General features: G+C 53.8%; 1 protein-coding gene across 1 annotated transcript in view; it reads left to right on the forward strand.

Moving 5' to 3' along the window:
* Window positions 1-26,611, forward strand: part of CACNA1E (calcium voltage-gated channel subunit alpha1 E) — a 137,816-nt gene extending 111,205 nt beyond the window's left edge. The window contains exons 29-49 of the mRNA XM_069862676.1: window positions 886-1,046; window positions 1,471-1,608; window positions 2,183-2,384; window positions 2,541-2,705; window positions 3,110-3,220; window positions 4,226-4,309; window positions 4,396-4,521; window positions 4,723-4,788; window positions 7,004-7,095; window positions 7,460-7,625; window positions 7,782-7,909; window positions 10,655-10,751; window positions 17,105-17,210; window positions 18,340-18,447; window positions 18,974-19,074; window positions 19,375-19,481; window positions 20,161-20,269; window positions 21,544-21,672; window positions 23,519-23,699; window positions 23,811-24,004; window positions 25,306-26,611. Coding sequence (XP_069718777.1) covers window positions 886-1,046; window positions 1,471-1,608; window positions 2,183-2,384; window positions 2,541-2,705; window positions 3,110-3,220; window positions 4,226-4,309; window positions 4,396-4,521; window positions 4,723-4,788; window positions 7,004-7,095; window positions 7,460-7,625; window positions 7,782-7,909; window positions 10,655-10,751; window positions 17,105-17,210; window positions 18,340-18,447; window positions 18,974-19,074; window positions 19,375-19,481; window positions 20,161-20,269; window positions 21,544-21,672; window positions 23,519-23,699; window positions 23,811-24,004; window positions 25,306-25,845 — 3,111 coding nt within the window. The 3' untranslated portion in view covers window positions 25,846-26,611. The remainder of the gene's footprint in view (window positions 1-885; window positions 1,047-1,470; window positions 1,609-2,182; window positions 2,385-2,540; window positions 2,706-3,109; window positions 3,221-4,225; window positions 4,310-4,395; window positions 4,522-4,722; window positions 4,789-7,003; window positions 7,096-7,459; window positions 7,626-7,781; window positions 7,910-10,654; window positions 10,752-17,104; window positions 17,211-18,339; window positions 18,448-18,973; window positions 19,075-19,374; window positions 19,482-20,160; window positions 20,270-21,543; window positions 21,673-23,518; window positions 23,700-23,810; window positions 24,005-25,305) is intronic.
* Window positions 26,612-26,994: the final 383 nt, after the last annotated feature.

Below are 26,994 nucleotides of genomic sequence, written 5' to 3' on the forward strand. Positions count from 1 at the left end.
ACAGCAAAGCCCAGATGCTCCCCTGATGAAAAACGCTGCCCCAGCTTTGGAAGACCTCAGATCTCTTTCCAAAGTTCTTGATCCTTCCCACCAGAGCAGCTTGCAAACAACTGGGGATTTTGTGTGCTGTGTTGTCATGGTATTGCACCGGAGGGGGGGTTCCTGTCAAACAGAGAGATTATTTGAGCAGTGCAGGTAGGATTATGGATTTCCCTGTCTTAGCTGATGGGATATAGAAGAGAGAGGAGTAAGAGACCAAGGAAGCCCTGGTTTTTTTCTTACAAGAGGTTATTTGGCTGATGGATGAGACCCAGGGTGGTAACCCAGACACGTGGATTTTGACCCCAGCTTTTGCTTCCTGAGCAGTGGATGGATGCAGCCCATGTCAGTTAATTTCTGGACACCTCTGTCTCCACCACGAAGCAGGGATAAGGACATTTCTCTCCTTCTTAAAGTGCTATGAGAACCAGGGCTGTGAGCACAGCCTGGAAAGATACTGCTATTGCAAGCAAAAGTATTCGCTCTGCCTTGCTCTTCTGGGTGACGCGAAACAAAGAAGTGTTTACTAATTGGTCTTGAGTGCTGCTAATTTCATCACTGGGGCGGTCCCTTGTCTGCTACCCTGGTTGCAGAGAATGTTGGAGTGTATAAATATCCATTCCTGCTGCTGTCTCAGGGGCTGCTCTGTGTCTGTGTGCATGCTGGGGTGTTCTTCAGGTCTCAGATACATCCATAAAATAGCCCTTTGCCCAGGAGAAGGCCTAGCTCTGTCCTCCTTTCCCCCAGGGGTGGGAGATGTCTTTCCCCATGGTAGTCTTGAGGAAGGTTTTGGTCCCTTTGCTAAGACTTTAGGTTCTCCATGGTGAGCAATGCCCTCTCCTGCAGGCTGTCTTCGACTGTGTGGTGACTTCCCTCAAGAACGTCTTCAACATTCTCATCGTTTACAAGCTCTTCATGTTCATCTTTGCTGTCATTGCCGTCCAGCTCTTCAAGGGGAAGTTTTTCTACTGTACCGACAGCTCTAAGGACACAGAGAAGGACTGCATGTAGGTGCCCTGTTCAGTAGGTCTGCTGCCTCCTCTAGCAAAGGCAGGGTGCTAGGTAATGTCATCTTTGGGTTCCCAGTTAAGTCCACGGTCGTGGTTTGCTCTTGGCCATCATGTTTTGGGGTGGAGAGCGTGGGCTGAGCCCCATCCCTGTTTCTGTTTCAGTGCTGTGAATCCTTGCACACATGCGGGCTGCAGAGCACTCTGGTTTGTTCCTATCCTCTTTCTTCCCCCTCTTTTCCCTTATTCTTTGCTATTCTCTGCTAGTTGGTATCCAGTCTCTCCCTGTTTCTCCCTCCAGCCCAGTAGGAGGAGAGGTGTTCCACCCCTCCCTGCATACACACACTGCCCCAGGGTTTAGAGCCACTGTCTCATCGTCTGGCAATTCAGAAAGTGAAGTCACTGCTCTCTCCCAACCTTGCAGAGGGAACTACGTGGACCACGAGAAGAACAAGATGGAGGTGAAGTGCCGGGAATGGAAACGCCATGAGTTCCACTATGACAATATCATCTGGGCTTTGCTCACCCTATTCACAGTTTCCACTGGTGAAGGTTGGCCCCAGTGAGTATTCTGCCCTGACCATCCCCTTGAACGGAGGTAATCGCATCGCCATTGGGGTGGTTGGTTTAATAACTGGCTACGCCTAAGTGAAACTGAGAGAGGAACAGTGAGGCAGGTAGGAGGAGAGGAAGGATGAGAAATTATGTCAGGACATGAGACCTTGTATAGCCCCCATATGAGGCTGGGGCTGAGGTTATCTTCTTCCCTAGGGAGTGAATGATGGGTAATCCCATGTCCTGTGTGGCCCTGAGCTATATTTTAGGTCAATTTTAAAGACAACCATAAGAATAGACCTTTCTCCACGCTCATGTGAGCCTGGGCAATTTTTTCTCTGTGTGTAGAGCACAGGAAAATCCATTTTCCATCAGAGGCACAGGCAAACCATGGTAAAACAAGTCGCAGCGACAACATAGGGTTGTCTTTGTAAAGCGGATTAAGATAGAGCTTTATCAGCATTGTTACAAGTGTGGACAGACAGAGCTGGCTGTACAAGGTGGGTCTCATGAGACGGGTCACACAGGGAAGTCCTGATGGGCATATCTCTGGTTGCTTTTCTTCACCTGTCTGCCCACAGGGTGCTGCAGCATTCGGTGGACGTGACGGAGGAGGACCGTGGGCCCAGCCGCAGCAACCGCATGGAGATGTCCATTTTTTATGTCGTCTATTTTGTGGTCTTCCCTTTCTTCTTTGTCAACATTTTCGTGGCTCTCATCATCATTACATTCCAAGAGCAAGGAGACAAAATGATGGAGGAGTGCAGTCTGGAGAAGAACGAGGTATGGTCTGGAGATGGGGAAATAAGGACGTTTTAATGGGTTTTCTGGCGTAACAGATGGGGTTAAGGAGCCCAGTGCTCCCCAGGTAGAAGTTTGGCAGGCACTGTCTCCCACCTGACCATTGGCCAGGGTCTGATGCGCGTCGTTTTATTCCAGAGGGCCTGTATTGACTTTGCCATCAGTGCCAAGCCCCTCACGCGGTACATGCCCCAGAACCGGCACACCTTCCAGTACCGGGTCTGGCACTTTGTGGTCTCCCCGTCCTTCGAATACACCATCATGGCCATGATAGCACTGAACACGGTGGTGCTGATGATGAAGGTGAGTCAGTCAGGGTGAGCCTGGGGTGCTGGGGAGAAGGAGGATCAGTCGGAATGGTTGTTTCTAGGAGATGCTTTAAGACAGAGTCTGAGCATGTATTCCCTTGGCACAGTCACTTGAGACACCACATGCCCCAAGCTGGAGGCAAGATCTTCGCTAAACCAGATGACCCAAATGATATGAATGTCTTAATGACTGCAGAAAGATCTGGATTTACTCTGTGCTTCCTTCTTAGAAGCCGTGGCAGATGTCCTGGGAGAGGGGTGGTGAGGGGAAGGAGGAGGTGGTCTTGAGGCACCTAGGGCAAGGAACATGGGCCACTGCCGTTCTTCCCTGGGAATTCACATCAGCCGAGAGGCTGGCAGGTCCCCTCCTGGCTAGCAATGTCTCTCTCTTTCTGTCAGTACTATTCTGCTCCCTACACCTATGAGTTGGCCCTGAAGTATCTGAACATTGCGTTCACGATGGTGTTCTCCTTGGAGTGCGTCCTCAAGATCATTGCTTTTGGCTTCCTGGTGAGTTGCCGCTTCTGTTCTAGACAAGGGTGTTAATTTGGACTTTGGCAGCACACGGGTACAGAGAGAAGGTGTTAATAATGTGAGGTTGTTGCTATTTATTTTATGTCTCTGCCTGAGAGCTGCTTTTAGGTTGGAAACACTCCTTAGGTTCTCATTCAACCTCCAACTGCTGGGTACCGGTGGGACAAGCCACATCGTTGCTTTACTTTTTGCCTCGTTTCTGTGCTACTTTGGTGCTTGGACCATGTATTTTCTGTGCAGCTGCTCTGCTAAAGCCAACTGCTGCTGCAGTCTTGCTGGTGGCTGCAGTCCCTGGGAACCACGAGGTGCCGGGGCGTTGCTGTCCTTGGGCTACGTCATTTGGACAAGACCTGAGCAGCAGCGAGACCTCCCTGCTTAATTCACAGCCCTCAAGCACCCAGCTGCCCATTTAAGATCTGAAGCCGCAGACTGCCTTTCTTTCAGCTATGTTTTGCTGCTTATGAGTGACTGTCAGATTTGCTCTTTTATAGTTTCTTTCCTGTTTCTAACCTATATTGGAAGATGATGTGCACTAGTAGGAGGGTTTCTAGCCACCCTCCTTGCTCCCAGCCATGGTCAAGCCCAGTCTTGCACCAGCTGCTGCTCAAACAGTAGAGGCTGAGGTGTGTCTGGGTACCCGCGAAGAGGAAGGAAAAGCAGCCTCGTGGCTGTGAGGGTCAGTGTGATGAGCTGTTGCAGCCTTACTGGGGCTGGCTGTAGCTGCTTTTCCTGTTCCCGTTCACCAGGGTGGCCTGTTGAATGCGTGAGTCATCTCCCAGGAGAAGCTGCTTGCTGCAGACACTCAGTTCTGCCACCTTCTCAGACACAGGGAGATGCTCCAGACCCTGGCTGCATACAAATGGGCAGCGAGGTCTCCGCTGCCACTGTTGTCCATGAGCAGCCTTGGCCCGTGGCCCAGTGCCCTTCAAATCTACCATCCATGAGCTTAAACCCACATTCCCTCTCTCCTTTCTTTTGCAGAATTATTTCCGGGACACCTGGAACATCTTTGACTTCATCACCGTCATTGGCAGCATTACAGAGATTATCCTGACGGACACCAAGGTGAAGCGGGGGCTGGGGAGCCATGGGGCTTGCTGCTGTGGGGTGAGGGGCTCCCACCTCCCTCTGACCCTCTCATCTCCTCCCAGCTAGTGAACACCAGCAGCTTCAACATGAGCTTCCTGAAGCTCTTCCGGGCTGCTCGGCTCATCAAGCTGCTGCGCCAGGGTTACACCATCCGCATCCTGCTCTGGACGTTCGTACAGTCCTTCAAGGTAAGTCACACGTGCCTCGCTCTCCTCCCAGGCCACGGTGCTGGGGTGCTTCTCCCAAACGCAGGCTGTTCCTAAGGTCTTGCTGACTCGTTGGCTGGTAGGAGAGGTGGATTGGCACAGCTTAGCTGCTTGCTGTGCTTTCTGTACTCCTCTGGAGCTGAACCTGTGCTAAATGAGATGACTGATGTGCTTCTCTTGCAGGCTCTCCCCTACGTCTGCCTCTTGATCGCCATGCTTTTCTTCATCTACGCAATCATTGGAATGCAGGTGAGCACAGACCTCTTGGTGTGCATCCTCTGGTGCGGACAGGCTGGACCAGTGTGTCCTCAGCACTATGCACAACAGCCAGCCTTTGGCTCACCTGTCAGTGCTTCACTCCGTCGTGGAGTCTGGGAAGGTCCTGAGGGTGGAACAGCTTGTTTGGGAGCTGCAGAGCTGCATGTCCTGGAGGAGCTGCCACCAAGCTTCTTCAGTCAAGCTCCACAGCTGCCTTACCTACTTGTACCTGTAGAAAGGTGTAGGAGGTGGTTGAGTCACCTTCCCTGGAGGGGTTTAAGGCACAGGTGGACGAGGTGCTGAGGGACATGGTTTAGTGTTTGATAGGAATGGTTGGACTCGATGATCCGGTGGGTCTCTTCCAACCTGGTGATTCTATGATTCTATGAAATGTGGCCTTGGGGACTCAGCTGGGCATCCTGTGCAGCAGCTGCTTCCAAACCGACACCTTTTCATTTCATAGGCACTTCAATTTTAGAAATGACACTCCAACCCCCTAGCAGCCCCCAGAAATTGTTTTCATGCCTGAGGGACCTGGCAAGAGGCTTTCTGCCTTTCCCACCTGAACAGCTGGATCACGGCAGAGATCCCTGCATCCTACCATCCACCTTATGGCTCTGTGGAGGGTTTATGTTGTAGCCGTGCCACTGATGCTCTGCTCGGGTTGTTGTGCTTTTGTACCTGTGATGACCTGCCAGGTGGTGGGAGGTCTGCAGAGCATGGGAAAGTGTCAGCTTCCCAGGCTCCAGCTGGTAAATAAGAAGCACGTGAGCTAAAACCCTCAGCTCCACACGTGCCGTGGGGCTGGCTCAGTTCTGCGATGACTAAATCCCACGCTGAGATTGTGACAAAGCATCTTCGACGACGAATGCTTGGGATTTGGAGCTGCCTGATGAGCGAGCTGCCGCAGTACCCAACGCCGTGTGCTGCTGGGACAGGCAGATTTTGGGAAGGCAGTGGGCAGCGAGGTGGCTCCCTGCTCAGGCTGCTTGGCAGCGCTAGTGTTTAGTCTTCTCCACCCCCTTCTCTCCCACCCCGAGAGTCGCGTGGCTGCTTTTGGCTGCTCTGTCCTACACATCTCAGCACCGGCTCCAGGTGTTCTCCGTGCTAAACAACTGCCATCTGACTCAGCTCCCCTCCCTGCCGTGTGGTAGTATTTGATTTATTTTATTTTTTCTTTTAACACCATTGTGAACAAATCCCCAAGCAGTAAAGTCTGTGGGCGTTATTTGAGCAAAATAGCTGGAGGCAGAAAATATTCTACAATTACACATTCCAAAAAACCTGTACAGGGAAAAAAATACTCTGCAGTTAGTGTATTTTTAGGTTCACGGAAAGTGGAATAAATATTTAACAGTGATAACGGCACATTTTTCCTATTTGAGGAGCTTGATGAACTTTCGTTATATCCTACCACAGCCTTGGCTGTGAGTCCTTATTAGGATGTTGTCCATGTTTAGGGCTTCATTGCCTCTTTTGGCCCTGAGGACAGGAGCCCCAGGAGTCAGGTTGTCTGTGTTGGGTTGTTTAGCCTGGAGAAGAGGAGGCTGAGGGGGGACCTCATTGCTCTCTCCAGCTACCTGAAAGGAGGTTGTGGAGAGGAGGGAGCTGGGCTCTTCTCCCAAGTGACAGGGGACAGGACAAGAGGGAATGGCCTCAAGCTCCGCCAGGGGAGGTGCTAAGGGGCATGGTTTAGTGTTTGATAGGAATGGTTGGACTCGATGATCCAGTGGGTCTCTTCCAACCTGGTTATTCTATGATTCTATGACTTGTCCCTGTGCCTCCAGCGCGCTTGGGGCTGCCAGCTGCCACGGGGTGCTAAGATGCTTCCCAGAAAGATGTACATGGAGCGGTTGGATTTGGTTGATCCGAGGTCCTCCACGCTCCTGTTTCCATAGCAGCTCAGCCTCTTGCAGCCTTTGCCACCCACCACACAACCCTGCCAAGGAGAGGAAAGTCTCCTTCATGAATAGCTGCTCCGCACTGACTTTCTCACGTGCTGGCTGTGCACTGGGGTGCTTTTCCATGGGGAATTTTGCAGAGAGGCTGCTTTGGGGGCTGGCTGCAGTGAGGGTGATGGACCTGGGGCAGGGTTGGTCCTCGCAGCGCAGGGATGTGCGCTCATGAGCGAAGGTCAATGGGCAGCTGCTTCTCTGGCCAACATGCTCTTGCCTGAAGGGCTGAGCCCGTTTTCTCCTTCCTGTAGGTTTTTGGCAATATCAAACTAGATGAGGAAAGCCACATCAACCGGCACAACAACTTCCGCAGCTTCCTGGGCTCCCTCATGCTCCTCTTCAGGTAAGCAACCATAGAAAACCTTTTTGACAGTGTTTTTTGGGTGCAGGCACTCCAGGAGTTGGGCTGGGCAGTTCTTACTGCAGACTGTTTGGCAGAGGTCAGCTTTTTAGCAAACACACAGCTGCAAGACCTCAAGAACTCCCTTTTTTCCCCCACTCTGACCCCAAAAGAACGTCTGTCTCCCAGCTCTTTGGTCAAGCTGGCTGGTGGGGGGACTCAGAGCCTTGCTCCTCTGCGCATTGGAGGTGCGTTTGATTTGGGCACGGGGTTGCACAGCTTTTTGAGAGGATTCTCCTGGGGGGATCCGGCTCTGTCTCCATCCTGTACCACCATGAGCTGCTGACCGTGGCTGTGTTGGGCTCAGGAGTGCCACGGGAGAGGCATGGCAGGAGATCATGCTGTCCTGCCTGGAGGGCAAAGGCTGTGAGCCAGACACAACAGCGACGTCCGGGCAGAATGAGAATGAGCGCTGCGGCACTGACCTGGCCTACGTTTACTTTGTCTCCTTTATCTTCTTCTGCTCTTTCCTGGTGAGTTCCTCTCCCCTGAGAGCCCTGAATGTCCCTCTCATCAGACCCCAACCTGCACCCCTGCCATAGGGTCATCAGCTGTCTTCCATCTTCCCGTGATTATCTTTCCTTCTCCCTCCACTTCCCTTTCTCTTTGCGTTTTCCCCTGTCACTTAGATGCTCAACTTGTTCGTGGCGGTCATCATGGACAATTTTGAATACCTGACTCGTGATTCCTCCATCCTGGGACCTCACCATCTAGATGAATTTGTCCGGATCTGGGCAGAGTATGACAGAGCCGCGTGGTATGTAGCCAGCTCCTTCTCTCCCGAGCAACCTTCCAGAGCTGATTTTAAATAGACACCTCTAGGTTCTGCTCTTGGAAATTGGCTGTGAAGCCTGAGATGGTCAGGGAAGGGCTGTTCTTGTTTGCAATCACTGCAAGGACAGCAGCTGGTTCCTGCAAGGACAGCAGCTGGTTCCCACAAGGCCTGGTGGTGCAGACATCTTGGATGATGTTCACTGTATGCCACGGTGTTTAACCTGAATGCTGGAGGTTCCTGCTCTTTCTCTCCTCCCCAGCCAGTGAGCAGGTTCCTCTAAGCCTCCTTCCCTGTTCCCATGCACCAGCAGGGTGCCCCTGCCCAGAGATTAGCTCCATTGCCTGGTCCTCAGCACCCACAGTTCCTCATCAGAGCAGGGCTGAGTGTGGCTTGTGCTCAGCCACGGGGAGGTTCTGGAGGTCTTCTGGGCTCCTGCCAGCCCACCTATGGAGGACCTTGTGGAGTGGGTTTGGGGAATTGTGTTCCTATGCTGGCCAGTCAGCTCAGCCCTCTAGAGACAGGAGGACTTTGTCTCCAGCACTCGTGCCTTTGCTGATGAGGACCCCAGCAAACAGAGCTCCCAGGCAGCAGCCTGTTCCCAACAAATGGGATGTGTTCCACATAGATAGATAGATAGATAGATAGATAGATAGATAGATAGATAGATAGATAGATAGATATGGCCATACATGGTATAGGTGGCTGGGCTTTGTCTCTGCTTCCACTGCTTCTGCAGAGCATTTGTGCTCCACTGCTCCTCCCACGATAGTCTGGAGCATCATTAGGGCAGTGTGGAGCCCTTGGCAGCTCTGGGAGCACGTTTGCCCTCCACTCAGCACCACGAGGGTGCCTTATGTGGCCCGTTCCTCCCTCCCAGAGCCCAAAGACAACCTCTTGGGAGCCGTGACCCACTACTGCTGTGCTGGGGACCACGGGCGATCTTAGCTGGAGAGCCCTTGGCAGCCACATGATCTCCCTTTGAAGACTCTTCACCTCCACTTGCTAATGTCCTTTTTTACGCCCAAGATCATCAGCTCCTTACATGGTTTCCTCCACCGTTTCTCCCCGATCCTGTGCAGCTGGCTCAGTGCTGGCCAGGTTCCTCCCTGCACGGTTCCCTCCAGCACTCTTGCTGCTGGGCAAGGTCCCCATGGGAAGGTGGGTTTGCTTGTTAGAGGGTGAAAATGCCTTGTGCAAGGGGGAAGAGGTCAGCATGGGTGAGCAGATGTCCTGATGGCCAACTAGAGAAGAGAGAGGAGGTGAGAGCAGTGAAAAATGCAGCTGCTCGGTGCTGGGCTTCTCACCTGTGGCTTTGGGGAAGAATTTCTCCACACCGGGCACTTCATTCTCTCTCACTCCCCATGCTGGTGCATGGGTCTCCAGGATAGTCACTGTAAAAGCATCCCTGAGCTGTTCTATTGAAGCCACGCACCCCTCTGACTTCTGAGCAAGCCCTGCTCTCCCATCATGATGTGTAGCCAATGATTAGGGGATTTGCACAGGAGTCGGTGGTGCTGGGGCCCTGGGGGCAGCACTGGCCCCCAGTACTGGGCGAGGAATGGGTGAGTACATCTGAATGGGTCCCACCACGTGAATGGGGCAGCAGTTCTGCATCCTGACACTGGGGACTGTTACATGAAGGTCTCTTGGGGAGGCCATTCAACACCGGGGGGGGCTCAGGGATGGATTTTGCCAAGACAGTTGGGCTAGCTCTAGCCAGAGATGGTGAAGGGATGGAAGAAGAATAATGAGAAACCAGAGGCAAAGACGCTGGGTAGGATGGCGGTGCTGATCTTTGCCTCCTTCCGTGGTTTCCCTCCAAGCTTGTCTAAGGATGCCCAGGAGGCTGCAGCAAGCTGCACCTCAGCACTTCTACCCTACGTGGTTCTGCTTCCAGAAGGGCTCTGGTCTGGAGTGGCATGGGGAGCTCAGCATCTGATGGCCCCTGCATCCTTTCCAGCCAGCTTTCTGCCTCGACTGCTTTGTTATTTCAGCTGGTACAGAAGGGATACGGGGCCGTATCCTGCGATGACTGCATCCAGGCCTGGGGATGTGTGCTGCTGTGGGTGAGAAGGGATGTGTGTATGGGAGAGTTTGCTTCCAATAATGTGTACCCCTGGCAGAGCGTGGTCTGGTGGTCAAAGCACAGGACTCAACTGCGAGGGAAATAGATGCTAGTGCCATAGCCACCGGTCACTAGCTGGTCACATTATCTCTCCCCATCTCAGGTTCCCCAGATATTGGAGATACAAGTGACTCAGCTGCCAACCTCCCTGAGACCTTGTGAGGAGCAGAGAGTTGGCTGTGTGAGGGCAGGCTCTCTGGTGCTGTAACGGGACACGACTCCATCCGAAGGTCTCACGGTGGCTAGAACCCAACCAAGCTGCACCTAATCCTGTCTAAAAATTCCAGCCTTCTCCCACCAGGCGTAGGCAGCCAGGGGCACAAAGAGGAAGGGAGATGGGTTGGTGTTCACTGCAGAAGGTGTCCTTCTCCAGGTTCAAGATGGGTCAACGTGAGGAGGTACGAGCTGACTCACGGTGGAGAAGGCAGTAGCTGATGTTCAACGCTTTCTCCTCTCTGGCTCTGACAAAGCCAGGAGGAGAAGAGCCATGCACCCGCAAGGGTCTTGCCCCATAGGCGACCCCAGCATCCCGCGGTTAAGCTCTCCATCCCCCCCCTCCACCCTCTCAGTGTCCTATTAACCCACCTGTGCTTCCTTTGCAGCGGCAGGATCTCGTATAAGGATATGTACAAATTAGTACGGGTGATCTCGCCTCCTCTGGGCCTAGGAGAGAACTGCCCCTACAGGGTGGCGTGCAAGGTTTGCCTCCCAGTCCTCCGCCACAACCTGGCCACGGGACGCACCATCCACCCCTCCTTTCCCCCTGCTCCACCGCCACCGCACCTCCTGAGGGAACCCTGACGTTGCTTTCCTTCGAGTTTAAAGAGGTCCATGGCCTCCCAGAGCCAGCAGCTGTCCCCCTTGAGGGGAGGCACGAGTGGGGCCAGGGGGGCTTAGAGCTTCCCAGGGTGGGTTTGGATAAATTGTGTCCCCTGTGCAGCCCCCTGCCCTGGCTCCGTTGGTGCAGACAGTCCTTGGAGGGTGCCAGGCCAAATGCCATCGTCCTGCTTGGCTTCTCAATGTGCCCTCACCTGGGAGCAAGAGTTTTTTAGGGGTTCAGACGTGGTTTACACCTGGTGAGAGAATGAAGGAGCAAAGGAAGGAGGATGTTGGGGACTTTGCCGTTGTTTTGGAGAGTGAGGACTGGGAGGAGGACAGGGAGAACAGGAGGACCCCTCTCTCTCCCTGAAGGGTGCTGTGCCGTACCCACAGACACTTCCTCGAGTGTGGCACTTGGAGGGCACACAACCACATTTCTGGGGAGCAGGACTCCTTCTGGCCTTGCCTTTAGCTTGCTGGATCTGCTTGGGAGGTGGTGACACCTGAGCACATCTCTGGAGCTCAACAGCTCCTCTCCCTCTGCTCGACCCAAGCTCCTAGCCATGAGTCCACAGCAGCAATTTGGCCTCCTTGTGTGTGTCTCTCTGACTTGCATGGCTTTAAATTTTATTTTGGGATGACAGTTGAGTAAAATCATTTGCCTGCCACCTTCTCCAAAGTGCCACAATCACAGAATTACAGAATGACCTGACTTGGAGGGGACCCACAAGGGTCATTGAGTCCAGCTCCATAGGCTATGATGCCTATGTCTGTGTCTGTGGCATGAAAGGATGAACTGCAGAGTGTCCTCTTCCTTCTGCATCCCTTGCAGCATCTGAAGGGAGCTCAGATGCCCCCTGCCCTTGATCTTGGCTTTGCAAGGAAGAGGGTTCTTTGGTGCAGCATGGTGGAGCCACCACATCCTTCTTGCCACATTAGAAATGCTTTTTCCAGCTAGCATCTTTGGAGCAGCTCTGTCAGCCTCCACAGCTGGTCATGAGGATGATGCACACCTTCTGAAGTAGGCCACCAGAAGTAAAGCAGAGTGAGTGAGGCAAGACCTGGATTCTTGTTTGTCTCATTTATGAAGAGGTATTTAGGTATAGGAGATTTCTTGCAAGAATCTCGAATGGCTCATCTGTTCAAGAAGGAGCTCGTTGCAGTCTTTCTGCTCTTCTCTGTCGCACCCCTGGCAAAGGATGGTGGCTTTGCTGAGGACACTTGCTCAGGACCCTGAAGACAGAAGACTCATTCAGGAAGATTTTATGGTCTTTCTCAATTGACATCAGAGCTTCACTGGCAAATGCTGCTCTCCTCAGCTGGATCAGTTGATGCTCAGAAGGGTATCTGTAAATTCTTCCTGGGAAGCGGGAGCTCTGCAGTAGTCCAGGCTTTCTTCTAAGTCCGTGGGACGAGCAGGAGTGGAGGTGGATACATAAAAGAGGAAGTGGAGGCAGAGAAAGTGAGATCAGCTCCTCCTGTCACGCGAGGGAGACCATCCTTGTTTCTTCCCTGTGTACCTACCTTGGTCTCTTCTTCCCCTTGCACGGGGTCATTTCAAAGACAAGAGAGATTTTCAAGGATTCCTGTTGCCCTGGAACAATTCCCAAAAGGTAACTGATGAAGAAAGAAAGCACACACACTGTCATTGCCTCTTGCCACCGTGGTCCAGATCGCAAAATGCCAGCCCAACTTGCTCACCTTTCATGGAATCATAGAATCATAGAATAACCAGGTTGGAAGAGACCCACCGGATCATCGAGTCCAACCGTTTGGTGAGCCTGACCTACACACCACAGTGCATGAATTCACCCTCCTGGAGCCCACACCATGTCCACCAAGCCATCCACAGGTAGGCTAACGAAGGGGTGTTGATACAGGAAAGCTTCCTGAGAGTGTTCAGCAAGATCTATGCTTATGCTGGGGAGAACAGGTCTTGTAACCAAATCTTTCTGGGACTAGCAGCCTGATCCACTTCTTGGGGCTGTCTCTTCCTTTCTTCACCCCCTCTGCTTCTAGCAGTCATGCAAAAGTCATTTTGTCCCCTGAAAGTAGCCCTTGAGATGGTCATGGGTCAGGCAAATGCTCCAGAGACATTCATGTCCCTGTGGACATCTATTCCTGAATCTACTCTCTTATTACGTGCTGTTTTGATGCTGTGTTCCTAATGGCCTCGTATGGCACAGGACTTATTTCCCAACCACAGGAGGACAGATGTCCCTCGGATTTCCTCCTTCATCACTCACAGGGTTCTCTCGGAGCACTGGGAATGAGCCATCGATGCCTGGCAGCTTTACAGACCATCCTGTGGTTATGGCACTCCTCCATCCAGATGCAGGGAAGATTAATTGGCTCTCCCATCAAGGACGTGCCCATGCTGGGATCAGCTCTTGGGAGTCATCCTGTTCAGATGGATGTAATTCCACCTGCCTTTCTGTGCTTCGCTCCATGGGAATGTGGATTGTGGGCACGCTGTGCTGCTCAAAATGCTCTCAGTTCTCTACTTTGAGAAGCAGCAAAGTGTGCAGCCCTTCTGTGAGAATAACACAGTTCTTGTGTGATCTGTCTTGGTTGCTGATGCAAACTCTTCCTTTCCTGGGAATCCATTCCTCCTTCATTGTGCAGAGAATTTCAGAACAAAAGGCAGTGTCTGACATGTGCTTGGTACACTAAAATCCCTCTCTGCAATCCACCTGGGTGGAAGATCACCGTCTTGCTTCCTTCACGCTCAAGGTTCTTGCATGAAAATTTTGGATTCACCTTCTCCCCTTCAGACACCTCCAGTCAATGCACATCCAGCTCTGCCAAAATGCTGCTTATGGACTCTTGGACCTGGCTATTTCCTCTTCATCATCCCACTTCAGTCTCCAGTGTTGCTATCAATCCTCTCTCTAACCTGTTTAGGTGTGTCAGGTCTCAAAGGGGAAGGCTTGCCCAGCCTGTTCTGTGCCTGCACCCCAAACAGCTCCCATCGTGGGTCATCACCATCCCTAGTTCACATCCAGAATGTCAGGACTTAAATTGATGGGGGCCTCTCTGGACGGGGGGCTGCTTCCAAGCTGGCCAGTACCCCCTGAGGAGAGGAGATATCATCATCTTTTCATGCTGCTCTGAGCCCGTGGGTAGAGAATTGGCCAGGATCCCACAGGGAATGCTTAATTTTTTAGCTGTACCCTCTCTCCCAGACCACCCTAGCTGAGATAGGTTCCTCTCCAGCAGCATCCTCCCAGTCCAGCTGGAAGGGTGAACGGCTTTCCTCTTGCGAGGTTGCCCTTCCCCACTAACCATCCTCAATGTGGAGGTCAGAAGCTTGGCATGAGGGGAAGAAGAGGTGGCCAAGCTCAGGATCCCTGGGCTAAATACTTGAGCAGCCTCCTGGATGTGCAGAGAGAGGGAGCGCAACCCAAATATCTCAGCCAGCAGAGGACTCGAGTCATCGTTGGGTGGCCCGTTCCTCATTGCAGCAGTCCCAGGCAGGTCCTCACAGAGCAGAGGAGCGCGAGGTGGGGGTCCATCCTAGCTGCCTCCCTTGGGAAACCCAAACAAACTCCAATGTTGGAAGGCCCGAACAGCTGCCTCTGCTGAGACTCTTTAAACTCCAACCTGGTGGAACTTGCAGCCGCATGTGGGAGAGAGCCAGGGCGGGAGCATGGCATGTACAACTCTTCCTCCCGGTTTTGTTTTTTCAGCCAATTCAGCATGCCTTTTGCACTGGTGCATGGTGGGGAAGTGATCCATCCGCAGAGCCAGACGGAAGCAACTGGGCATCTTCCTTTGACAAGTGACCCTGGCCCACTGCCTTCTATGCAAGACGCTGCCTCCCAATTGCATAGACCTTCTGAGCTGGGGATACACAGCCTTCTGGCTATGGGTTAGGTGGCAACGCCAAGTGACATCCAGGCATCCCCCCGCCCCGGGAGGGGAGACGCTACGGAGCCCACAGAGCACTGTGGTGCAAACCACCGTTATCTCGAATAACCCATGGCTTGAGTGCCGTGTATCTGATTTATACCACTCGCACACAGCCCTGGAACCTGTGGGACAAGTTGGGGGCTGCTGGAGGGCTTTAGGAAAGGGGTTGAGACCAGAGAAAGGCTCCCAGGCTGCTAGTGAGACAGGCGCTTGAGTCCAGCAGCAGAGAGAAGAGGGGTGAGTCGCTTTCTGCCGGCATTCCTGGGTCTGTGTGAGCAGTGCTATAAATCGACATCAGGACAGTCTCTCATGTATGATTTGCCTTGATTAACGGGTTTCCTATTCTTTTCCTGTTTGTCCGTTTGTTTTTTTCTCTCCTGTTTTCCTGTACTATTTTTTTGTTTGTACGTTTTTCTGCTCTCTGGGAATGCCTCCTCTCTCTCTGCATCTCCCTCCCTCCCCTTCCCCCTTCATGAGCAGTGGCCGAATCCATTACACTGAGATGTATGAAATGCTGACTCTTATGTCACCACCGCTAGGCCTCGGCAAGAGATGTCCTTCCAAAGTGGCCTATAAGGTAGATCAACCCTTCCTTCTATGGGGGCTAGAGCCAAGCAGGAGCTGGGGCTCCAGGGAGCTGCGGGAGGTGGGGCTGGTGGGACCTGGGAAGGCGTTGGGGGCATCCAACGCGTGTTTAGCTCCCTCCTGAGGAACCAGGTGTGCTCAGGAGAGTCCTGGCCGCGCTGGCTGGTCTCCACTGCCGCAGCGTGTGACACGGCTGTTGTCACTTCCAAGCCTGAGGTGGAAGAACCCAGCGTGGAGGAAGAGGGGCAGGACCAGCAGTAGTGTGAAAGTTGGAGGAGATGAGGTGAAGGGCAAGCTTCTAGCACATCTGGGGTGGTGGGATGTCCCCAGGAGCTCACTGACCCAAGCTCATCCCCTGGGCTTGGAACTGTCCTTGCTGCAACCAGCGCAGGAACGGAGCTCAGGCCCATGGAGATGGGAAGCAGGTGGGCAGCAAGGACGTATCTTGTCGGAGCAGCTCTGCAGCGCGTGAGAAGCCAGGTGCATCACCACGAGCTCTCCCAAGGACGGCTTGTGCAAGGCAAAGCGAGGGGCTTTCAAAAGGTGTCTCTGAGCTTCACCCTTTCGTTCCTCCCGAGCTGGTGGCCCGTGTCTGGCTCGCGGCACAGGCACAGCCTGCTCCCAGCTCTGTAGGCGTGTAGCAGGAGCACAAGGAGCCCTGAGGGATGTGGGGTGGGAGCCACGTGGCTTGCTAAGGGCAGCAGTTGCTAGGACAAGACCTGGAGCTACAGAGCAATGTGTTGCCCAGGTCTGGAGCAAGCTGAAGCTTTTCTTGGCCATGGGCTGCTGCCTGCAGCCCTTTCAGCAGCACTCAGGGGTAGTGAAGGGGTTATTTCTGCACACATCCAAACACGCTGCCCTCCTCTCCAGCTCCCAGGTGTTTGTTCACGCATGCATACATCCAGCATCGCGCTTTTCCAGGACAAAAAGGCAAGCTTCAAGGCAGGGAAAGAACATGAGAAGCCAGGGGAAAAGGAATGGGCCAGGAAGGGATGACCTAAGGTATTCACAAAGCAAAATATACTCTCTGGAAAGTGGATCTGGTCACTTCAGTTTGCACCCCGCCTGCCCAGGGTGGCGAAGGAGCATGGCGTGTCTAACCTGCCCTGGTTGCCCTTCTCTCTTTCCTTCTGCACTTCTTCTACCCTCTCCTTCCCTTCCTTACCCTTGGATAATCTGGACCCTGTGCATGTGCTGGCAAACTTCATCTCTGAAAGACGCAAAAAGGGAGCGCCAGGATGTAGCATGCTAGAGGAATCCAGCTGATCTGAAGTCCCTGAAGGTTAGGGACCCTCCTCTCCCCTGCCCCAGGTGGGAAGGGTTGAGAGCTGGAAAGCCAAAGCACCCGGGAATGGAAACCTGAGCCCCTCTCCTCTTCTTGAGCATCCCCCGTGCCTGCATCCCTGACGGATCAGGCGTGTCTTCCCAAAGGTGCCGGGAGGTGCCGAGGCAGCTCCGGTTCTGCGGGGAGGGGGGCTCAGGGGCTGTTCCTGGGGTGCAGGAGGAGCCCTGGAAGGCAGTGAGCCGGTGTCCTGGGGTGGAAGGAGCCAGGGGGGGTGGCGGGGTGATCCTTGCCCTTCTTTTTTGGCTGTGCTGTTTTGACACTCTTTGTTGCTTTTTATTTTTTAATTTTTCTTTTCCCTTTTGTTTAATGTTTAATTTCTTTTCCTCCAGCCTGGTCGATGTGTTTTTCGATATTGTTTTCCGTCCGCTGTTTTCTTCTCTCTCTTGCACAGAGACTGGTGCTGATGAACATGCCCGTGGCTGAGGACATGACGGTGCATTTCACCTCCACCTTGATGGCGCTGATACGCACAGCCTTGGACATCAAAATTGCCAAAGGTAAGGTCCGTGGGGTAGAGAAGAGACAGAGCCAGGAGAATTTCAGTGTGACCAGCACTCATCCTTTGGGCAGGCTGAGGATATCACAGACAAGTTGGGGTTTGGCTGCCCAGAGCCTGGTATGTGGATGGAAGTGATTACCATGCAGGCAAGTTTCTGCTGCTCTGCATAAAATATATATATGTGTGTATATATATATAAATTTAAGGAAGAAGTGGCCGGTTTTCCATTAGAAGCTGCTTCTAGAGAGCAGAAACAGCTTGATGTCCACTATGTAAAGCGGGGAGAGAGAATTCCCCTTCCTCCCCTCATACAAAACAAAACCAAGAGGGAGAAGATCGCAGAAATCTCTCTCTTAAGGAAGATAAAATGTTCAGAGCAGGAAAACCTGCTTTGTTGTTGCACTGGAAACACTCTGATGCATCAGATCAAAGGCTTTCTGCAGAAATATGCCATTTTCAATAAAGTGTCCCCTGAGAACAGCTCAGCTGTTGGAAGAAAACCCAGCCCAGGGCAAGTTATCAGCAAAAGCCCAGGGCTGAGACAGCTCCTTGAGTTCAAGTCCATCTAGATAAAGCAGAGATTCAAACCATGCTTCCTGCAGCTCAGTTGAGTTGCCCCAGCCTTGGATGTCTCCAGTTGGTGCGTGTTTGTGGTTCCCTTTGATCCTGGGTCTTCTTAAGCTCAGCAAATCCCTTCACCGCTGGTCAGAGAGCTCTGCTCTCCTTGCACAGGATCGCTGAATATTTAAGGATTTCAACCAAGTGGAGCTGCTCTTCCACCAGCACATGATCCGCTCACCAGAAAAGAGAAAGTGGGGCAGCAGCAGGTGTGTGTGGGCTGGAGTAGGATTCGAGCTGCAGAGACGGGCCCAAGGCAAGCTTGAAGATGGCAGCTTTGAGTGGGAGGGCAGGGGATGGGGAGATGGAGGCACATATGGAAGGGATGGTAGGGAAGTTTCCCTCTGAGAGCAGGAGACCAGCCTCACTGATGCAAGGTGGCCCTCCCAACCCAGAAAGCTGGTTGCTGCTTGTGAACTTCACTTCAGGATGGGAAAGTAATGTTTTCAGTTGGATCTTGGGGCCAAGTCTTCTTGTATGGTGGCCACTTTTTTTCCCTGTTGTTCAAGGTGGTGCAGATTGGCAGCAGTTAGATTCTGAGCTTCAAAAGGAGATCCTGACCATCTGGCCTCACCTGTCCCAGAAGATGCTCGACCTCTTGGTACCAATGCCGAAAAGTGAGTCTCTGTGGTGTCTGTCAGCGCCGCTAAATTCCCATTATACCTGCAGCAACTTCTTCCCAAAGGGAGGAGGGAACTGGTCAGACCTGTTCCTAGCTGGGGAAGAAATGGGAAGAGAGTTCGTGTAGCTACAAGCTGGCTTCTGCCTTGCTCTGCCTGACTGCTTGGGAACCGTCTTGAAAAACAGACAGTTTGCAGTGATCTACTCCTGCCAAACCCAGAATCTCCTGTAAATCATCTGTAGAGCATATAGGAGAAGGAGCAATTGCTTGCTCTGTTACATCTGATGATGTGCATCTTGATGGTTTATGATGATGCCTTCAAGCCATCTCCATCCATTGTATCTCCATGTGGAGTGCCTGGGTGTTCAACTCACTCTCTTTCGGAACAGTGAGCAGATTTTGAGGTTCACTGGGGTAACCCGCAGCAGGGCTCTTCCCAAGATCCACGGTGATGCCTTCAGACCTGCTGTTTCTGTTAAGACAAAAGTATCTCCTCCTTCCTTCCCCTCTTCTGCTCTCAGCCTCCGACCTGACTGTTGGCAAAATATACGCAGCCATGATGATCATGGATTACTACAAGCAGAGCAAAGCGAAGAAGCAGCGGCAGCAGCTGGAGGAGCAGGTGAGGTTCACGAGAGCACGCGGTGGGCAGGATGAGGATGTTCAGAGCAACCAACCATGCTGCTTCCTACCACACCCCAAACAAACGTGCAGCCAGCCGCGTGGAACGCAGCCAAGGGATGAAGATGCTGGTACAGGTTGAGGTTTGGTGACTATGAGGCATGCGTACGTGTATTCTCGGTCCCCAACAGCGAACGTGAGCATGCCGTTGCCTTCCCAGGTGGCGTGGGCTTGGTTGGTGAAGCACTGGAAGTTCATCTGCATTTCCTACAGTCTCAGCTTCTTCCTTTCTTCAATACAGAAAAACGCCCCCATGTTCCAGCGCATGGAGCCATCCTCATTGCCACAGGAAATCATCTCGAACGCGAAGGCTTTGCCTTACCTCCAGCAGGACACCATCTCAGGCCTGTGAGTATTGCCTTGAGAAGAAAGGAGGTAGTCCCGTTTGTTTTCTGTCCCTGTAGCCCTCATTTTGTTTTCTGGAGTACGCACTGGGAAGCACAGAGGGTTAAAGAGCTGCCAGGGGCAGGAGAACCCCAGTCCAGGGCAGAAAGTTCCTGGTACAAAGCTTTTGCAGGACCCTGGGTATGTGGTGTGCATCAGCATCACCAACAGCAGCAGGGGTGGCTAAGGTGGATGGCCAGGTGTCTGCGTAGGCATCTTCTTTCAGGACCATCCCAGCACTAAGCACAAGCTCTCCTGCCCAGGAGGTCTAGGATGGACCCGGGAGCAGCAGGTCCCTGGGTGGTGCGGGGTTGGTGGAAGGTCCCAGCACCCTGGCTAGTAGGAATGATGATCTTTAAGGTCCCTTCCAACCCAAACTGATTCTATGATTCTAATGAGATGGTGAGAGTTGCTGGCATTGCACTCGGGATGTCCCCACTTCTGCTGTGGGACCTGGGGCACCGCTATCCTCTTCTGCCTGGGCCACTTCAGCTCTCCAAGGAACGTGATGTTTGTCCTGGGGGTCTCAACAGCCTGGGAGGCAGGTGTGGGTGCTCTGCATCTCTGAGCCGCTCGGAGAGGTGATGCCCAACAACAGCATCACCCAGCACGTGGCCTCTCTGAAGCTGGAGTGTCTCTACAGGAGCGGCCGAAGTGGGTTCCCCTCGCTGAGCCCGCTCTCGCCACAGGAGATCTTCCAGCTGGCGTGCATGGATCCGTCCCACGGGCAGTTCCAGGAGCACCAGTCTCTGGTAAAGTCACGCGCTGCCTGGCAGGCACTCGCCTGTGGTCCCAGAGCCTGTGGGGATGGGGAGGTGGCAGGGTGGGACTTCTGGCACAGTGGTCAAACTGCTCCCTGCCCCTGTAGCAACAAGCACAGTGTAGGGACGGCAGCTGCTGTGTCACTCACAGATCCAAAGCAGGGGACAAACATGCCTGGGTGGCCCCTAGCTGGGGCTCTGGCCCCTTGCCTCTGTCTGGGCACTGGGGACACAGCCGTTCACGGACCAGCTCTGGCTGATGAGGCCAGGCAAGTGCTTTTGGGGCAAAATCTGTGATGTGGGTCTGATGTCCTGCAGTAAAATATCCTTTTCTTCACAGGCTTCTCTTTTTTTTTTTCCACTGAGCGCTCGTTTCAGTGGGTTACCCCGTGCCGAGTGATGGTATCTGGTGTTTTTGAATTCATGTTCATTTTGTTGTCAGTGTCCCCAGTCCCAAATCAAGCTGTCAAACTGTCTCCAACGGGAACACCCCCCTCCGGCCTCACACACATACCGGCCGGCAGCAGCAGTGTCTGTTTGTGTGTGTATATATATATATACATATCTATATATACCTCTCTCTCCGTGTCTGTGTGTGTGCATTCGTGCACCACCCTGACGTCTGTCGGATGCAGTGTTGTATCACTGTGCCTGCTCCGTGTTCCCGGGGTCTGTAGTACTCTGTGCACCCCCTGCCCTGGCCACCCTGCCCCAGCGACCACCCTGCAGGCTGGGAGGTGGCAGGTGACAACCCCTTCCCCAAAGTCACCTCTCAGCAGATCTCAAGGGTCACTCCCTGCCCGTCTCCTGTACCGCCAAGTTAAGAGAGTCCCATAAATTTGGAATAAATTAAAGTGCAAAGGTGCCACGATCGGCATGGTTTCTTTTAATAGGTGTGTGTCTAGGAAGAAGGGTCAGAGAGGAGATCCCACACGTTTGTCCCCTTCTGGCAACGGTAGAAGGCATTAAAGCCTTGGCAGTCAGGGCATCATCGGGTTCAGGCAGGGTTTCCACTGCCATTGTCAGAAGGAAAGCGATGCTAGATGAACCAGCACCGCGTCTGGGCTCACCTGCAATGGATTGTGAATCGCAGATTATCTCTCAGTGGAGATTTGATAGATGATGCGTCTTAGACCTCCTTTTTGGCCCACTTAAAATCCGCTCCTGGTTGAGTGAGCAGGGCTGTTCCCTGCGAACGGGGCAGAAGCAGCGTGCTGCCCTGCTCCAACCCCATCCCAAGAGCGTGGCTGTGTGTTTGTTTCCAGGAGCCAGAGGTTAGGGAGTTTCAAAGAGTGCAGCCCTCTAACCGTGGCAGATACCTTCCCGTGGACACTCAGGACCACGCTGTCTCTGGGAGGGCCTCCTCCATGCCTCGTCTCACTGTGGATCCCCAGGTAAAACCAAGCAAAGCCTCCACGGGTGCCGGGTGCAAGCAAAGCCTGCCAGGTAAAACTGGGGCTTCTTTCCACGCTGAGCAAGTCCTGAGCCTCACGGCTTCCCTAGCACCCTAGTGTTGGACCATCTCCTGATCTTCTGGGTGCTGCACAAGTAGGAGAGCTGGTGTTCCCCTACATGCGTGACACCAGCAACCAGGAGAATTGAGTTCCTGGCTCATGTGGGTGGCTCGTGGTTTAGGAGGGCCGTGCTGGGAGGTTGGAGGCTTCCCTGCAGCGGGATACCCCTTCTTTTCTTCAGCTCTGGATGATGGCTGAGGTTTGAGGAGTCCCAGCCCAGGTGATGAAATACCTGTTCCTTTCTTTCCCGTTGTCCCAATGCACGTGCTTCTCCATCTGTCTGGGGGAACCCAGGCCACATCTCACCTCCTCGTTTGTCTCTCCGGTTTCTCTGTTGTTCTGTCTTGTACGCAGCCTCCCTAGAGACACAGATGCTCTTAAGGGGTTCAGTTTGGCTGTGAGGTTCTCTGAAACTGCTTTCTCACAGAGGTCCTGGTGTGGGTGCGGGTGTGATGTGTCCTGGCACTTTGGAGGGGTATGAAGAGGAAGGGAGGCTTTGTTTTGTGGGCTTCATTGATCATTTGGCAGTGGGGGGGGATGATCAGGAGGGGATGGTCCCAGGAGAGGAGATAGGGAGAATGGCCCCAGGCTGCAGAGGAAAAAGGCTGCTAGAATAAAGTAAAGGAAAATATAGAAGAAGGTGATGTTTTCCACAAATTGTGTGGGAACACAAGCTAGAAGGAGAGGAGAAAGTACAACAGAGAAGCATGGAAGGGAGAAAGGAAAACAAAAGCTGGTGAAGGGGCTGGAGAACAGGCCTAATGAGGAGCGGCTGAGAGAGCTGGGGGTGTTTAGCCTGGAGAAGAGGAGGCTGAGGGGAGACCTCATTGCTCTCTACAACTACCTGAAAGGAGGTTGTGGAGAGGAGGGAGCTGGGCTCTTCTCCCAAGTGACAGGGGGCAGGACGAGAGGGAATGGCCTCAAGCTCCGCCAGGGGAGGTTTAGGCTGGACATTAGGAAAAAGTTTTTCACAGAAAGGGCCATTGGTCCCTGTCAGAGGCTGCCCAGGGAGGGGGTTGAGTCCCCTTCCCTGGAGGGGTTTAAGGGACGGGTGGACGAGGTGCTGAGGGACATGGGTTAGTGATTGATGGGAATGGTTGGACTCAATGATCCAGTGGGTCTCTTCCAACCTGGTGATTCTATGATTCTATGAAAGGAGAGGGATGATAAAAAACCAGCATGAGTGGGGAGAAAGGGACTGAGTGCAGGGGAAGGGAACACGGGAATAAAGGAGGACCAAGTAGGACCAGTACTGCCACTGGAAAAGTGGCAGCAGTCAGGGAAATAAACTCAAAGCAAGGGGCACTGGAGGATCCTCTCTCCCTCAGTTTTTTCTTCTTCGATGGATCTGTTCAATCCACTCTGTCCTCTTTTCAAGGTGGTGAGGGATGCTGAGAAAGCTGGGGACAATGTCTCAGTCCCTGCTGTGTCCTCGCACCCGGGGCAGGGTGCTGCTGCTGTTCCCCCGCCGCAACGCCTTGGCTTGACATCAGGAAAAAAATTTTCCCAGAAAGGGTCATTGGTCACTGTCCGAGGCTGCCCAGGGAGGGGGTTGAGTCACCTTCCCTGGAGGGGTTTAAGGGACAGGTGGACGAGGTGCTGAGGGACATGGGTTAGTGATTGATGGGAATGGTTGGACTCGATGATCCGGTGGGTCTCTTCCAACCTGGTTATTCTATGATTCTATGATTCTAACCCCCGTCTGGGCTGGCTGGGTGACTTGCAGGTGGTGACAGACAGCAGCTCGATGCGGCGATCGTTTTCCACCATCCGGGACAAGCGCACCAACAGCTCCTGGCTGGACGAGTTCTCCATGGAGCGCAGCAGCGACAACACCTACAAGTCCCGCCGGCGCAGCTACCACTCCTCGCTCCAGCTCTCCGCCCGACGCCTCAACGCTGACTCGGGTGAGCGAGGGCAGCTGGCCCCATCCCACACCGGTGCAAAAAAAAAAACCCAGCCGAGCATCCCTTGTTCCTGGGAAGGGGACAGTGGGGACTGATGGACTTGTCCTGCAGGCCACCGGTCCGACGGACACCGCTCGGGTGGCAGGGAGCGGGGCCGATCCAAAGAGCGCAAGCATTTGCTGTCCCCTGATATTTCCCGCTGCAATTCAGAAGAAAGGAGTCCCCAGGCACACGACGAGTCACCGGAGCGGCAGCGCGAGTCCCGGTCACCCAGCGAGGGCAGATCGCAGACACCCAACAGACAGGTGGGTGACAAAAGCCCCTTTCTAAACTCAAAGGGAAGCGTAGGAAGAGCTCTTTGACAAAACCAGGGAGATAAGCCCCAACTCTGGGAGTTCTGCACTTCTAGTGAGTCGTTCCCATGTGCCCTGGGAGCTGAGCAGCTTGGGGCACCCTGCAGAGCGTTTGGGGAGAGGGCTGGATCTCCGCGCTGATCCTGTCACCGCTGTGGCATCCTCTCCCAGCCAAAGCTGAGTTGTCCAATCTACACAAGCCTGGAGATACCAGTGCTTGAGTGCGCTTGAAGCCCATGGAGATGCTACCCAGGAGCTGGCAAACCACAAACTTTTCCTGCAGCGAGTTCGCAGGTGCTTTTTGACTTTTGACCACCAACAACAGACACCGTCCTCATCCCTAGAGCAGACCCAGAGGAAGGATGGGGTAGGCAAGGGCACGGTGGGTTCTATTCTATGAGATTTAACAAGGCCAAGGGCCGGGTCCTGCACTTGGGGCACAACAACCCTGTGCAGCTCCAGACTAGGAGAAGCCAGGCTGGAAACTGCCTGGAGGAGAAGGACCTGGGGGTGTTGGTTGACAGGGACTGACCATGAGCCAGCAGTGGCCCAGGTGGCCAAGAAGGCCAATGGCATCTTGGCCTGTATCAGAAATGGCGTGGCCAGCAGGTCCAGGGAGGTTCTTCTCCCTCTGGACTCGGCACTGGGGAGACCGCTCCCCGAATCCTGTGTTCAGTTCTGGGCCCCTCACCACAAGAAGGATGTTGAGGCTCTGGAGAGAGTCCAGAGAAGAGCAACGAAGCTGGTGAAGGGGCTGGAGAACAAGAGGAGCAGCTGAGAGAGCTGGGGGTGTTTATCCTGGAGAAGAGGAGGCTGAGGGGACACCTCATTGCTCTCTGCAACTCCCTGAAAGGAGGGTGCGGAGAGGAGGGAGCTGGGCTCTTCTCCCAAGTGACAGGGGACAGGACGAGAGGGAATGGCCTCAAGCTCCGCCAGGGGAGGTTTAGGCTGAACATTAGGGAAAAATGTTTCACAGAAAGGGTCACTGGGCACTGGCAGAGGCTGCCCAGGGAGGGGGTTGAGTCCCCTTCCCTGGAGGGGTTTAAGGGACGGGTGGACGAGGTGCTGAGGGACATGGTTTAGTGTTTGATGGGAATGGTTGGACTCAATGATCCAGTGGGTCTCTTCCAACTTGTTTTTTCTATGATTTCTATTCCAAGCAGGAGGATGCTTGGGGTCCGGGTTGGAGGGTGGTGGGTGCCTGGCACTGCCCGTTGTCTGTGTATTCCCCAGCGTTTCTTGGTGTGTTGCAGGGAACGGGCTCCCTGAGTGAAAGCTCCATCCCCTCCATCTCAGACACCAGCACCCCACGGCGAGGCCGCCGTCAGCTCCCCCCAGTGCCCCCCAAGCCACGTCCCCTCCTCTCCTACGCGTCCATGCTGCGGCACGCCGGGGACACCTCGCCACCGCCCGAGGAGAGCGAGGGGGGGTCCCCGCTCCTCTCCTCCACCCTGGAGCCCAACACTGCCGGCTTGACCGAGTCTTCCAGCTCCCCAGCGGGGAAGCAGAGCCGACAGTCCACCCCGCAGCGTTACATCTCAGAGCCCTACTTGGCCCTGCACGACGACTCGCACGCCTCAGACTGCGGTGAGGAGGAGACGCTCACCTTCGAGGCGGCCGTCGCCACCAGCCTCGGCCGCTCCAACACCATCGGCTCGGCCCCGCCGCTGCGGCACAGCTGGCAGATGCCCAACGGGCACTACCGGCGGCGGCGGCGAGGAGCGGGGCAGGGCGTGATGTGTGGGGCCAGCATCGACGTGCTCAGCGACACCGAGGAAGACGACAAGTGCTAGAAGCTGCTCCCCCCCGGCCCCGTCTCAGCTCTCCCTCGCCCCACTGCCGCCTTGCCCCTCTCCAATGCATGCTCTTTGCCACGCCTGGGAATGAAACAAAACCAAATGCAGGGGAAAAGGAGAAAACCAAACTGACCAGAACGGAAGGGGGAAAAAAAAAAAAAAAAAAAAAGAGAAAAAAGTCTTTGTGCAAAAAAAAAATTAAAATCTGTCGACTTTCCGTTATTACTATCACTTTTTTTTTTCTGCACAGAGAAGAATTTGATGGGTGGCAGAGCAGCCTGGCTGGGTGCAAGTGAGACCCCCCTGGCTGCAGCCCCACTCTCTGCCCCACGGCAAGACCCCAGGGAAGGTTCATCCTGATGATATTCCACTCCATGAGGCTGGAGAGTCCCGGCGAGGGGGTACCGGGGTCCCCTTCACTCCGTCGCTAAACCTCGTGCTGCTGTGGCTTTGAATTGCCCTCGCTGAAGGGGCGAGGTGTGATGATGGGGTGTGGGGAGAGGCTGAACCAGGTAGACCAGTGTGGCTCTGCCTGCCGCGGCGGGAGGCACAGCAAAGCCAACTGGTTTGTACTGGGGCAGGCAGGAGCAGGGCGAGGGGCTCAGTGCTGCCGAATGTATCTCGTCTCCCACCGACTTCTATTTATTTCTATACGGAGAACTCTAGGTGTGCCTGTGTATATATGGTATGTGTGTGTATATATATTTATATGCTGTATATATAAAGATATACACATACATGGATTTGTTTTAGTCATCTGGGGAGCCCTCATGGGGTTTTTGCTGCCTGCGCCCCACTCGGTGGGGCAGGACCGAGCCTCCCCGGGGGGGCTGCTGTGCACACGTGTCATTGGGAATGTCACCCTGCTCCCCTTGCCCCATCCCAGGTGTTTCCAGCGGTGGGAATTGTGTTTTCTCTGTTAGAGGTGGCCACGCTGGAGGCGTCTTTGGGCAGCTCTGCTGCTGGCCATGCTGTGCGGTGCCAACGGGGATGGAATGCCCAAGGGACAAGGATGAGGTTGTCACTGGGATACGGCTCGCTTGGCACCAGTGGTGCCATGGGAGTGATGGCAAATCTCTCAGAAGCCTTTTTGCTGTGTTTTCCCAGGAAAAGAAGATTCCTGTGTCTGCAGGGAAGAGAAGATGA

This window comes from Phaenicophaeus curvirostris, chromosome 8, assembly GCF_032191515.1.
Source record: "Phaenicophaeus curvirostris isolate KB17595 chromosome 8, BPBGC_Pcur_1.0, whole genome shotgun sequence".
In the NCBI taxonomy this organism is placed as follows: Eukaryota; Metazoa; Chordata; class Aves; order Cuculiformes; family Cuculidae; genus Phaenicophaeus; species Phaenicophaeus curvirostris.